A 13,384-nucleotide genomic window follows, 5' to 3' on the forward strand; every position below is an offset into this window, starting at 1 on the left:
AGTAATGAACAGCGAAGCTCCTGCCGTGACTCCACAAGGCATCGATCGCGCCGCACTAGGCTCCCTCAATATACCAACTCCCTACTGGGCTGTTCACAAGGTCAGCGACTTCGACGGTGTTGCTTATTTGGAGACTGCTCTTGTGCCGAAGTCTAACACGATAAGCATCGAACGGGTGGTGTTCATCTGTTTCGACAACTTACCTGATGTGGTATGCTAAGTATGCCTTCAGGGCCATGTATGCGCTGCACATTGGGACCATGTATGCGCTGCATATTGTAACCATGTATTTCAATGCCGTGCTGTAAACTATTACAACTTTTACCTTGCCTTATTTGCGTGTGCTGTTGTATCCTGCACTAAATATTGTGAAATAGTTGCTTGTTTTCTTCTTTGAATCTTATAAATCGCGCAGCCCGCCGCGTTTAGCAGAACATACGTTTCAAGTCCCACGTTGTCTCGGTTTTGGACTTAAGTTCAGTGTTAAAACGCGTGATAAAAATTGTCACGGCTTATAAGCCATTTCTTAGAAGTGAACGTCGTGTAGTCCTCTGATGGTCGTGGCAGTCATGAAAAAATATAAGATTCTCATTTCTTTGCAACCGTCGCTTGGGTGGTTTGTCGCATAAATGAAAACTAGAAGGAATGACAAGTGAAGCGAGCTGATTAAGGTCAAGAAGAGGGCGAACAGAAAAGGAGACAGAGAAGTTAACCTGGGGTACTTAAAACATACTAAAACAATCTAGGTCTTTGTGCCGTTTCCTTCCACCAAAGAATAAAAAAGAAAAAAAGCTGCTTCCGAGTTTTAAATATTTTCACCAAATATCTAATGTCTGACCTTTTTCAACCGAGGAAATGGGCATTTCATTTGAAATTCCTACTATCCGACGAATCGAAAGTCACAACTAATTCTACGCTGAAACAACTTGCAATCCGCGTCTTGAAAATCACAACTGTTTTGATGTGAAAGCAGAGTAATGTAGCTTCTACCGGCCAATACATTACAGCATCATGTTGGGAACGGTCGTGCCGTAGAGTAATTGATGCCGCGTTGCGACTGCTCGCAGGTCGTAGCTGTATCAGCAATCCAATGTGCACTCTACCAAAGCGGCACCAAAAATTCATTTTTTCGCACCTGTAGCCGCACACGCGCACACCTTCTGGATAACGCGCCAGTGTCGACACCTGTCGCGATCAATACCACGCGCCTCAGGCGAGCCGCTCCGGTCCCAACACTACCCAAGTATTCTAGTACACTGTACTACTGCTGGGTCCAGCACGTGCGGCGCATGGAACACCAATCACTGCATTCTCCTTGATGTTTGGTTAATTTAGCAATAGGATGCATGACCTCCCGCTTCCCCCTTCTCAAATACAGTATATATATCTGAATTGGGCTGTCAATAGTTACGAGGGAAGTAATTTAAAAATCGAAAATATTATCACTTGCGATTACAGCGGTCGGCCGTTTATTATTTCAAATTAATGAAGACAATTTAAAAATTACTATCCGTCAAAATCTAAGAAATTATTTGAATATAAAACAGAAATCTGTGCATATAGTTTGTAAATATTTGTATTCAACATATTGACAAGTTCGAACACAAGCAGACATTGCCTAAGCAGCAAGAATACCGAAGGCGTCTGGCACCGATCACGGTTTTATGTCGGCATCCATAAAGTATATCTTACGAGACACAGAGCCGGTAGATTAGAACGTTCCAGTTTTAATTGCTATGTACGGTGCAGCAGGAAACGAAAGTTGCGATAAAACATTATACACAATATTATGGTAAGCACTAAGTTCGTCAATTGTTCCTTCTTTCGGAGAAAAAAATATCCAGCAGGCAGTAATTTTAGGTGAGGTCATTTTTTTAAATAACGATACATATAAAAACAGACCGTTAAGAAATAGTTACCGTTGTATCATTAAGAAGCAGTTCGCAAAATGCTATGCATAAACAAAATACAAACCCACGTTGGTGCGTGTTGGAATTACAATATTTCACAGATGAATAAACAGCGATGCAGAGTCTAACTCCGTACTTGCACGAAATTGTCGCGAATGCTTGAAATAAACACTGCACACCGTAAAGAATGCCTCTTGCGTGCGAGACACTTATCCAAGCGGCGGTAATCCCATGGCCTTTCCCGCTTGCTATAACGCGGTGCGAAATATAACAGACATCAGCCGGGCCGCAGGGCTCGTTGCTTCCTTGACGCATAGTCAATCGTAAGCTTACAATGTCAGAAAAAAAGTCGAAAAACAGTGGGCAGCGCTCTGGTTTATCTAAGCAGAGCACACGCGATAACACACAAGCGCGCGTGCGCACGAATAATCAGATATCGCGGTATGATGCCCGAGTCCCACCAGAGCGACAACCAGAAACAAACGACAGCGACAAGTCTCAAACCAGAGTCTTTCGTGGTTTTACAGGCTTCACAAAATAAAGGGGGCTATGCTCAAACAGGAACATCATGCATGCGGGGGTATCTTAGGCAGGCTTGCAATCGCTTGTGCTTACTTCACGAGCACCGAACGACTAAACACCTCCCAACGGTACCCTCGCGAGCATGCTGCATGTGTTTGAGGCTTGTCTCTGTCTTTAGTTTCTGTTTGTCGCTCTTGTGGGACTCGGGCCATGGCGGACGAGGCATATTCTTACAAGACACTGAAACAACACTACGCACAACTCCGACACCGAATGCAGACACTACCCTATAAACTACGCCCCCCTTTACTACCTCACAAAGACACCCACTGAGAGGAATCCAGCTGAACACAGTTATGACCGCCGCCCGACTTCTCCGCTATCGTTTAAGATCTGATCCCTCCTGCCCCACTTGTCCCTGCCCTTACGCGAACGTTCAGCATCTCCCGTCCGCTTGCCACACAGCCATCGGAACTCCCCACTACTCCAAGCCCCCTCCTCCACACTGGCGGGTGTGGCTGGCCTCGGCAGCTCACGTCGATCAGCTGACTCTGGTCCGCTTAGTGAAGGAGCATTTTTAGGGTCTGTATTTAACCCAAAACAGAACAATTTATTTTTGTCTGTGCGAAACTGCCAGTGATGCGCCCATGTATTCTAACAAAGTGCGCCTTCTTCGAGGATGGGCCGGCGCGCGAAAGGCATAGAAGCAAAACAAACAAAAAGAACAAAATTATTCTCTTGGTGACATGACGGCTGGTGCCTAAGCGACGGTGGCGGAAGGCGGCAGCGACCATGGTGGAGATGTAAAAGCCGCGCAACCCGCACACAAGACGAGCGCCACCACCGCCACTTGTGAAGGCGAGAAATACTTCTGAGTCACTGAGGTCAATGAGTGAGTTAGTTCTTTGATTCGTTGAAGGGCGTGAGTTTGTCAGTTCGGGGAGGACGGTGAGGGGCGCGAGTTTGGTGAGTTCATAATTTCGGTGAGGGCAGTGAGTTCGTGAGCTCGGTGAGTTCATGAGTTCGGTGAGTTCATGAGTTTAAGAGTTAGTACATAAAGAGTGAAGGAGTTTTTGTCTTTCTTTACTTATTTCTTTTAAGTTAGTTGTGAGCGAGAGCGTTAAAACAAAAATACCAACCTCTGCATTTACAGGCTCTCAAGTAACGTTGAACCAGGAGGGACATAATTTCTTTTTCACAGCGGCACATTTAAGAAGTGAGGAAGCCTTGCGATCGTCACTGCATCTTGCCGTTCGTCACGTCGGCTGTGGAACCCTAGAGACACACATGCAGTTTGATTGGCCAGGGGACATCCTGGGCCGTCGCCGACTCGCCATCTAGCCGCATGACGCGCGGCTGGCCCAATGTGAAACTCTACTACTTTGAAGGGATTGACCATGTCGGCGGTACGACTTCAAAGACTGATTGTAAAAAATTGGTTTCCGTTTGTCGCCTTAAAGGAGCTGTGCAACAATTTCAGGGCTTTGCTTAAATAATTGTGGAAGTTGATGCCTGACACTTCTGCAGTGAACTACAGAAAACAGATTTTGCCTGGATACCCTAGTTTTTACTTAAAAAAATGAAAAAGATCCAGGTTTTTGCCGCCTCTCAACTCGTGCATCGTCTTCCGGGTCACGTGCACAGTGACGTCACTAGAGTAGGCGCGGAGTTCCGGAAAAGTTCTCTCTTTAGAGCCATCAGCGAGCAGCGAGAACTCATCCGCTCGCGACCGCGTGACCACCCGTCCTTGCCCGTCCGGCGCTGTCCCCCTCCTCCTCCGGCTTCTGGCGGCTGTTCACGGTTTTGTAAACCTAGGATAGATGGCGCCACTAAAACTCCGTATAATAAAAGTTTTGTCGATGATACCAGGGTTTTGACGCATTTATATATATGTTGGAACGACAAGATTTATAAAAAAAGTTACCTTTTATCGAGCAGGTATTCGCACAACTTGCTATCTTTCTTACAACGACCCAAGTGACGTCACGCCGCTTGTTTCTCATGGCCGCCGCTCGTGGCTGCAGGTCGGGAAGTATTCCAAGTTTTGCCTCGCTATTACGCGGTGGAATCGCAACATTGCGATGAAAGGAGGTGTGTTTTCTGCCATTTGTGACACAGTGAACAATATCAAAAGCAGAAAATGCCAATTCTTTCAACGTTAAAATCGTTGCACAGCTCCTTTAAGCTCCTCCGAGTGGCGGTGGTCGACGTCTGAGCACCAAGGAAAAAAACCTTAAACCGCGGCAGGTATGCCACGAACTGGTTGCACAAGCAAATTAGTGAAAGTGAAGCTGCCGGACTTTGTTTGACTTGGGGAATTTCTACTGGCCGGCAACCCGCTGTCTGTGATGATGTGGGAGAACCAACGATGAGGAAAACGACGCGCGCGAAAACTGAGTTGGACTGAGCTAGTGCCACTAAATAAGCTACGCTTCAGAGTAGCGACACTTGGCCATTTTGTGTCTTAAAATCATGGTTGCCAGTTATCTGAACCTTCATCTGAAACCACAGCAAACGCCTTTCCACCCTCCAGAAATGTTTGAACAGTTCGCGACAGAGCAAATCAATATTACGTGACCTTCCTAACACCGAATCTAATGCTGAGGAAGTCGCACTTTTGAATCATGACGATCGGCAGTTGCGTCTGCTCTGCATACGAGCCAAAATGGCGGCGCCCACAACAATGTCAGCTCATTTAGTGGCTCTAGACTGAACAACACTGGTGGTCTGAGTTAAATACAAAGAGGTTCAAGGCAAGAGTGGGATAAACGGAAAAAACGAAGACGACGACGAGAAGGGAAGAGGGGCCACAAGCTCGTGCCTGGAAAAAAGAGAAGGGCGGGCACGACACTGAACCCGGCTCGACAGCGGTGGTCTCGGCAGCCAAAGAGGAGCCCGGACGGACGAGTCCAGGCCCGTGGGGCTTTCACCCAAGCTCGCTGAGAAGCCTCCGCCTGTGCCTAGCAAGCAGCTGAACATTCCCTGGACAAGATGAACGCCATGCCTACGTCGACGTGCACCACCGGGCCGTAAGCGGATGCGGCGAACTGAACTCTGTATATATAGCCACCCCATTGTTTCCTAACTTCATGTTTATACGACTGTCAGCAATATCTACCTTCTTATATTCACCGCACTGGAATTCCGAGTCCTTTTAACTATTATATTTTTTTTCCATCACAATCTGGCGTCCGCGACAGGACTCTCTCTTTTTAACATCTTAGAGAGAGCTGGCGTATGCGGGCATAGAACTCCGCGAATGGGTCGAAAAAGAAATAGTCAGACAGAAAGAAGAACGGGTCAGAATGAGAGAAGATGCAAGAGCGGCAGCTAAGGAGGCGCAAGAGACGGCTGACAGAGAAGCTCACAGATTCCAACAAGAGCAGGCGGTGCTGCAGATGCGTCTTCAGTTGCGAGGAAACAACAGTTCACCTCAAGATGAGGATCCGCAGGATACTGGCGGTGGAGAAAACCCAGGGAGGCAAACATGCTATCGTAGCCCTCATAAATTAATCCCACCATTTAATGACAAAAGAGACGACCTGGACGCTCACATCCGACGTTTCGAGCGAGTGGCGACCAGTCAGGAATGGCCCCAAGAAAAGTGGGCGATGTCTTTAAGTCTCTGCCTCACCGGTGAGGCCTTAACGGTCGTTGGAAGGATGACACCCGAAGAGTCATTGGACTATTCAAAAGTAAAGCTTAGCCTGCTCCAGCGGTTTCGCTACACAGCAGAAGGCTACCGGGAAACATTTCGGCAAAGCCAGCCAGAAGAGTCAGAGACCGGGAGACAATTTGCAGCTCGGCTCCTCGGTTATTTCGACCGATGGCTTGAGACGGGTGAGACCATTAAGACATTTGAAAGGCTCAGAGATCGCATGGTCGCAGAGCAGTTCTTAAGAAAATGTAGCACAAAGCTGTCTATATTTTTGAAGGAGAGAGACTGCAAAACCCTCGAGAGTTTGGCAGTAACTGCAGACCACTTTTTGAAAGCGCAGGGCCAAACTAGCTTGTCTAGCTCGAAAGAAGAGAACCTAAGCCATAAGAGTGGAGGTCGTAATAAAGAGGGTAGTCGACTGAAAGTTCCCACCAAGCGAGTGAGCCGGTGTTTCCTCTGCAACAAGCCTGGACATAAAGCCGCAGAATGCTGGACCAGTTCCAGAGCTCAACACGGATCTGCGTGCTGGAGGTGCGGCAATCCAGGACACAAATCAGATGCGTGTAACTGGAAGCCAGAAGATAAAGGTAGCAAGACTCCTCAGGCATCCTGTGTGTTGACAGTCGCTGACAGCGAAAATCCAGAAGAGACATACATTGTACTGAGAAACGGAGAACAGATACCGATAGTAAATGCGGCACTCGGAAAGGCTCCATGGTTCCTGGTAGATAATATGCGAGTGGTGAGGGGAGAAGTGTGCGGTCGTCCGGTCACCGTACTGAGAGACAGCGGCTGCAACACGGTTGTGGTAAAAAGAAATCTGGTTCCCGATGATAAGTTAACCGGTGTCTCTAGTCCCGTTTTCCTACTTGATAGGACTGTAAAGTACCTGCCAGAGGCAGAGATAGAGGTGAGAACTCCGTTTCTTACGGGCAGTCTAACAGCCAAGTGCATGGACAACCCGTTGTACGATTTGGTGTTAGGAAATGTTCATGGGGTGAGAGGAATTGATGATCCCGATGAAGAATGGAATGACGAGGGAAGACTAAGCGGGTCTCAACTGAACGAAGGGAGACAGACATCCAAGGGGACGTCAGGAAAAAGTGAGACTGGCGAAGGACTCGTTCTTGACGAGAGTGGAAAAGAAGGCTGTGACGTCTTGGTGCCGGAGATTAATTCTGCGGGAGCGCTGAAGAGAGTAGCCGGCAAGGAAAAAAATTCCCAACTACCGGTTATGACGCTCGAACCGACGGGAATTGACCACAACAAGTTGAAACTATCTCAACGTAATGACGAATCGTTGAAGAATTGCTTTGCTGGCGTCGGCAAAAAGTATATCTCGGGAAAATCACACGAGTCTGAATTCGTGTTGCGTAATGAAACCCTCTACAGGAGGTACAAGACGCCGGCACACAAGCAATGGGAACATCTGGTTGTTCCGAGAGATTTCCGAACCATCGTACTGAAATTGGCGCACGAACGAATCATGTCCGGGCATCAGGAAACTAAGAAGACCACTAATCGCATCCAGGAGGAATTCTACTGGCCTGGGCCGGTTTTCTCGAAGCGATGGTAAACCCATTTTAGTAAACCACGGTACCAAGGAAGGAAAAAGTACCTAGGTACTATAATAAACGGCTGGATAAAAAACCACAATAATTATTTTTGATTGGGCAGTAAGATGCGTAATCTATCGGTGAAACAAGCCAGTCATTTTGTTTATTCTCTTTTTCCGCTTGTTGTTATCACTCTAGTATAGTATTTTAAGTCAAAATATAGTAATGTTGTACTTGAAGAACAATTTATTTGCTTCAGATGCTACGAAGAAATTTTAGCTACCATGCTAGAGTTTGTCGACGAATATTTGAAGACGTAAGAAACATTTCCTTCAATATGTTTCGCCATAAACTAACGCATAACTTTCCCGAGTCCCTTCCAGTCTGGCAACGCCGCTGCTGTAGACTCGTTTTTGTTCCCTGCGACGCACGTTTCTACGATTCCTGCTGATCTCAACTGTTTGCCCTCTCTTCCGTTTGCCCAACCGATCCACCGATTAGCCCACCGACCGACTGCGGACTTACTAACAACTGATTTGCGGACCTATTTGTACTTTGATAACGGAAACGATGTCGAACGGGACGAGGCGTCGACGTCGACGAGACCGCGCGTACGCGCAGTACGCTGTCGTCATGCTGGGACGACAACGTGTGTTCCGGGACCGCCTCGATCCGCTGGAAGAATTCGACGAGGATGCGCTGCAGCAACGATTCCGGTTTGGTCGCGCGGGAATTATGTTTCTCGCGGAGACGCTGCGCCCGGACTTGGAGCGGTCGACGCGTCGCAGCTGCGCCTTGTCCGCAGAGCAGCAGGTGATCGTCGCTCTGCAATTCTACGCCACAGGCAACTTCCTCATCACTGCAGGCGACTACGTCCACGTGCAAGTCTCTAGTGCTTCACGGTCTGTGAGGCAGGTCACCGTAGCTCTGGCACGTCGAGCAAGGGACTTCATACGGTAAGACTTCATACGGTAAAGAGTTCCTAAGCGTTCCGAGTCAAAAAACAAAAAAAAAAGTCAGATTGTGTTGAGTTTGTTTATGAGTAAAGCTATACGCACTCCGTCGTGCACCTCGGCCGGAAAGGGCTATACGCAATACGCGAAACTGCCCTCCAGAGAAGAGGGAAAGAAGGAGCTCCCCTCTTATCAGGGTCCTCCTTTGTGCCTCCCGGGTTTGCACAGGCGTTGCTATTCTCCTGCCAGATGATTAGAGAAGATTAACCTGTCACTCAACATTCTTACAAAGGCAGTTTCCCTCTCCTCCTTTTACTTGGTGTTCAAAAGTATGCGATGTGACGTCAGTGCAGGGAGCCTATAACACGAATGGTTACTACGTGTTTTATAAACAATGGCATACCATAGGGTTAAAAAAAAAAAAAAAAAGATGGCATAGCAAAGGGGCATACACCATGCATAGGGGGGTAAGGTGTCTGCTTCATACATAAGTGGACACGGGTTCGATCCGCGGTGTGGGCCCACTTTTTTTTTCTCGAACATTTCGTTCTGTCGAGGCATTTGGCGATATTTACGACATTTCTTTTTTACGATGAACACTGAAGCAGAAAAAAAAAGAATGTTGTCGGCTAAACTTTGCATAAATGTGCATGCTAGGGTATTGTACTGTAAATTAACTTGTGAATGTATTGGCAATGCAGGTGGCCTGACGTCGCAGAGAGTGCTGCCTTGCAGAAGCAGTTCTTTGACGTAGCCGGGTTCCCTTGTGTCGTGGGTGCTGTTGATGGCACCCACATTCGAATCCAGGGACCGCGCGTGCACGAGGAGGTGTACGTGAACCGCCACCTGTACCATTCCATCAACGTACAGGTGGTAGTTGACGCGTCCTGCCGCATACGCAATGTGGTTGCGAGATGGCCGGGAAGCACGCACGACTCCCGGATTTTCACCGAGAGCACACTATCAGTCAAGCTGGCCTATGGCATCTACGATGGCCTATTGCTCGGCGACAGCGGCTACACCTGCCAGCCGTGGCTGATGACGCCATTCCTGTCGCCATCATCAGCAGCAGAAGTGAGGTACAACACGGCACACACCACGACAAGGAGTATTGTTGAAAGGTAAGACAAAGTCACGCATCGTGGTGGGTTACTGGGCTGCTATATTGAAAAGAATGCCACTAGACAACGTAACATTTTGTTGTCATAGCACAGAAGACACTGTTAATTGTAACGCCCCTACATGCAGTTTTGTGTTCTCTAGACCCAGCAGAAAACAGTAATTGCACGGAACCTAAAGAGAGAAGAAAGAAAATACTATCCCAAGAATATATATTTATTTATTGTACTTTCCAGTGCCCCTATACAGCCCGAGGGCCTGCATAAGGGTGCAACGTAGACACATATATGCAGTGTTGCATAAAAAGCAGACACGCAAAACGCATGCATCGTATCAAAAAACAAAAACGTGAAATATTCTCCGACATATTTTTTGGAGAACATATCACATTGTTCGTTCGTTAGGGGCAGGATTAGTTACATACGTGTGAAAGGCAATATTTTGGTTCAACCTGGATACAGAAGAGCAAAAATATACAAATGCAAAGCCGTGTTTTTTTTTTCCGGCCCCACCTTCACAGAAATTACACGCCTACTTGTCATACATTCTAAAATACTCTACACTGCTGGGACTCGCGGTAAAAATGTGACAAATTGCACCGGGCTCGGGTTGCTATAGGGAAGTCGTTGACAGACATCTTCGGACTGCTAATGTTAACGACTGCTTGTATGAAACTGTGTTTCGCTTACACTCACCAATGAGGAACATTTGTCGAGGGAAGTTTAATATGGTCTACATGTAAACATACTGTTATATATCTTGGAAATGATAAGAAATGATTGCCGGGTTTTCGGTAGGCTACAGCATTCAGAAAGTATGAAATAGTCTCAGCCCTAATATATTAGTGTAATTTAAATAAATAATACTCATTCTGTCCATATGATGCACGCAGGACAATAGGCCAGTTGAAGCGCAGGTTCCACTGCCTGCACGCCGAGCTGCGCATGGAGCCAAGCAGATGCTGCGACATCATCGTGGCATGCTGCGTGCTCCACAATCTCGCCAAGAGATACCCCTGCGCGATGCCAGGGACTGCCATCCCGCCTGAGGTTCCTGTGGAGCCCATGGCAGCCGGCCGTGGAGAAAGCAACGAGGCCCGGCGTGCCCTTGTCGACCAGTTCTTCTGTTGAGCGTAAGTATGTGGGTATGTGGTCTTTTCAATTCAAACTGATTTTCTTGAATGCGAGAAACATACAGAGATATTGTCCTCTCTGTGTGTTTACCAGGCTCTGTAAATGGATAACCATAATAACAAGTTGAATGTGGCACGCGATTTCATATAATAAATTTTCTTGAATGCTTCGTGGCATCTTTTGGCTGTGGTTTTACCAGCAGCTGATATAAGGGGCTGAACCAACCCCAGCATATTCCTTGGAGAACATAGATATTTTAATCTTTATTAAGCACTCTTCATGTATGGTTTCAATACGAGGGTAAACAGGCTTTGCGGAATTCACTCGTTGCAAAAGAATGGATGCATTGACAGATATTAGAGCAAGCAGATGTTGTGCTGCGACTGCTATCCACCTTTATTTGCAAAAGCGTCGCTTGGAGATGATGCAGAGCCCGTCGTATGCCGCTCAGGCGTCCACCCTCTTATTGAAGACGTCTGTACCCTTTCCTGATTCCGAACACTGTAGCAGAAAGAGTGCCTCAAACATTGCAAACCATATTGTCTCGCAAACCCTCTTCATTGCAGCATGTTTTTTGTTGGTTGCAACAATGACATGCACTTAAGATGTAATGTGGCGGTGTCCAAACAAGGTAACTCTTCTGAACAGCATTGCAGGCACGGATCAGAATCATTCTCGCCTCATCCAGTTTCGGTATGTAGTAACAAACGCCCAAAGATTGATTGACATGTCTTGCAGCGTACCTCGTTGTAAAAGGTTAGAGTTGGTCAAGCAGCATAATTGCAACTGCGTTTAACAGTGAAATTGCTGCATGACCCATGGAACCACATACGCAAAAGTCCTGCAATATATTGCTGTTGTGTGCCTCGGTCAACAGTGCGTGCGGCTTTTGTGCGAAAAGCTTCGGCCCACTTCTGCGTGTTGGTCATCGTGCTTGTCTTCGTACTACAGGCTACGCGAACATCAATGCCCTCAGTGCGAGTAATTATAGGGGTGAGCGAAATAATAGCCTTAAAAATAATACCATTTCATTTTATTGCGCCTCTGTCCTATAAGTTGGTATTATTACCATATTTAAAAGTATTCTACAGGTGAGAGGAGTCAACCTGTATGCGTCACAGTAGTGGTCCGATTATAACAGCCACTAATGGGTCATGTACATAAGAGGAATAATTCTGTCATTGGTTATTTCACTTAGTAAAAGAGTAAAGGGTATATAAAATCGCTGTCGAACAACGTTGAAGTATGGTAATGCCTGTTTTTTTTCGGGAAGTGAACAAAAAGAGTACAGAGTTCCTGATCGGTGTAAATTCCACGACACTCTCTCCTCGAAGAAATCAGGCACACCGAGTGGTCACACCAGTAACCATGCATTTAAACGCATAATCACTGTTTGCGCCGTGCAGGCACTTCCTAGGTTATTTGCTTACTTGCTGTTTTGTTTTGAGCAGGGTCGAATTGTTAAGCTTCTTTCCTTAGTGCCCAACAATGATGTTTTTGACGTGTCGACAGGCTTGCGCACATGTATGGAAACTCCGCGGGTTAGATTGTCGCTGGTGTCGGATACCAATGTGGTACTCTGGAATACTGGGGAGGCGATAAAAATATTTCATTATTCGTTAAAATTACTTGCACCATCTTACTGGCTGTCGCATAGGGTCGAGTGTTTTTCTCCAGGGACGACTACCCCATAACATACTGAGGTTTTCACAAATCCTTGCATTTCAAAATGTACTTTTATTATTTCACATCCACCCTTGCTTCGTCAATCTAAAAAAAAAAAAAAAAAAAAATCTTAGAACTTAATGCCCCCCCCACCCCCCCCCCCCCCCCCCTTGGTCTGTTCTGATTAGTCCTTTCCCAATTGTTTTTTCAAAAGCTCAATTTGAAGTTCAGCCTGCAAGGTTTGTAGCCTTAGCATTTCAGTGTAATACTGTTTAGCAGCATCTGCTGCAGCGATTTGTGCATTGGAGGCATCTATGGCTCTTTTTGTTTCCTCCCTATCCAACATTAGGTTCTCCGCCTCCATCTGCTGCTGGTCCTCAGCTTGCTGCTGATACCTCTGCGCAGCTTCCCGGCACCAACGTCTCGTCTGCAAGACACGGGGAGCTGCTGCCCACTCTTCTGCTGCTGCCACCCTTTGGCCGCTTCCTGACGCCCGAGGCTGCGGCGCTGCCGTTTGCCTCAAGCTATCGCTGTGACAAATGGATATGCAGGAAGTGATTTGCTGTAGTTATTAGGAGTGTGCAGGCAACATACGTATAACATACAGTGTTTGTAACCCCGACATGTTGCTGGAATTTTGCCACAGTGTACTTAACTGCAGAACAGAAACTCTCTGATGATTCAAGCATCTCCGAGTGGACCACACACATGGTGCTCGTGCAGAAATCCATGCTCACCGTAATATCCCAAGAAATTGCCCACCCAAAACTGAGAGCACATTAGGTAAAAATAAGGGGTAGGCTAACATTCGGTGTTCACAAGGTAGCTCAGCTTGAGCCATTGAAAAATAGAAAGTCCTGCTACAAAT

At 46.9% G+C, this 13,384-nt stretch overlaps 1 protein-coding gene across 1 annotated transcript; it reads left to right on the top strand.

Moving 5' to 3' along the window:
- The first annotated feature begins 8,070 nt into the window (after window positions 1–8,070).
- Window positions 8,071–13,173, top strand: LOC115314901 (putative nuclease HARBI1). The gene is made up of 4 exons (XM_040504429.2): window positions 8,071–8,602; window positions 9,301–9,720; window positions 10,611–10,850; window positions 12,922–13,173. Exons 1-3 carry the CDS (start codon window positions 8,217–8,219, stop codon window positions 10,846–10,848), a joined length of 1,044 nt encoding a protein of 347 aa, XP_040360363.2. The 5' UTR covers window positions 8,071–8,216; the 3' UTR covers window positions 10,849–10,850; window positions 12,922–13,173.
- The last annotated feature ends 211 nt before the right edge of the window (window positions 13,174–13,384 follow it).

This window comes from Ixodes scapularis, unplaced genomic scaffold, assembly GCF_016920785.2.
Source record: "Ixodes scapularis isolate PalLabHiFi unplaced genomic scaffold, ASM1692078v2 PGA_scaffold11__112_contigs__length_91849675, whole genome shotgun sequence".
Classification (NCBI taxonomy): Eukaryota; Metazoa; Arthropoda; class Arachnida; order Ixodida; family Ixodidae; genus Ixodes; species Ixodes scapularis.

Bases quoted from the DNA above. Each gene is read 5' to 3' on its own strand.
- LOC115314901 (XM_040504429.2), top strand. From the start codon at position 8,217: ATGTCGAACGGGACGAGGCGTCGACGTCGACGAGACCGCGCGTACGCG. The intron at 8,603-9,300 runs GTAAGACTTCAT...TTGGCAATGCAG, and splicing joins CGAGCAAGGGACTTCATACG to GTGGCCTGACGTCGCAGAGA. The intron at 9,721-10,610 runs GTAAGACAAAGT...TGATGCACGCAG, and splicing joins ACAAGGAGTATTGTTGAAAG to GACAATAGGCCAGTTGAAGC.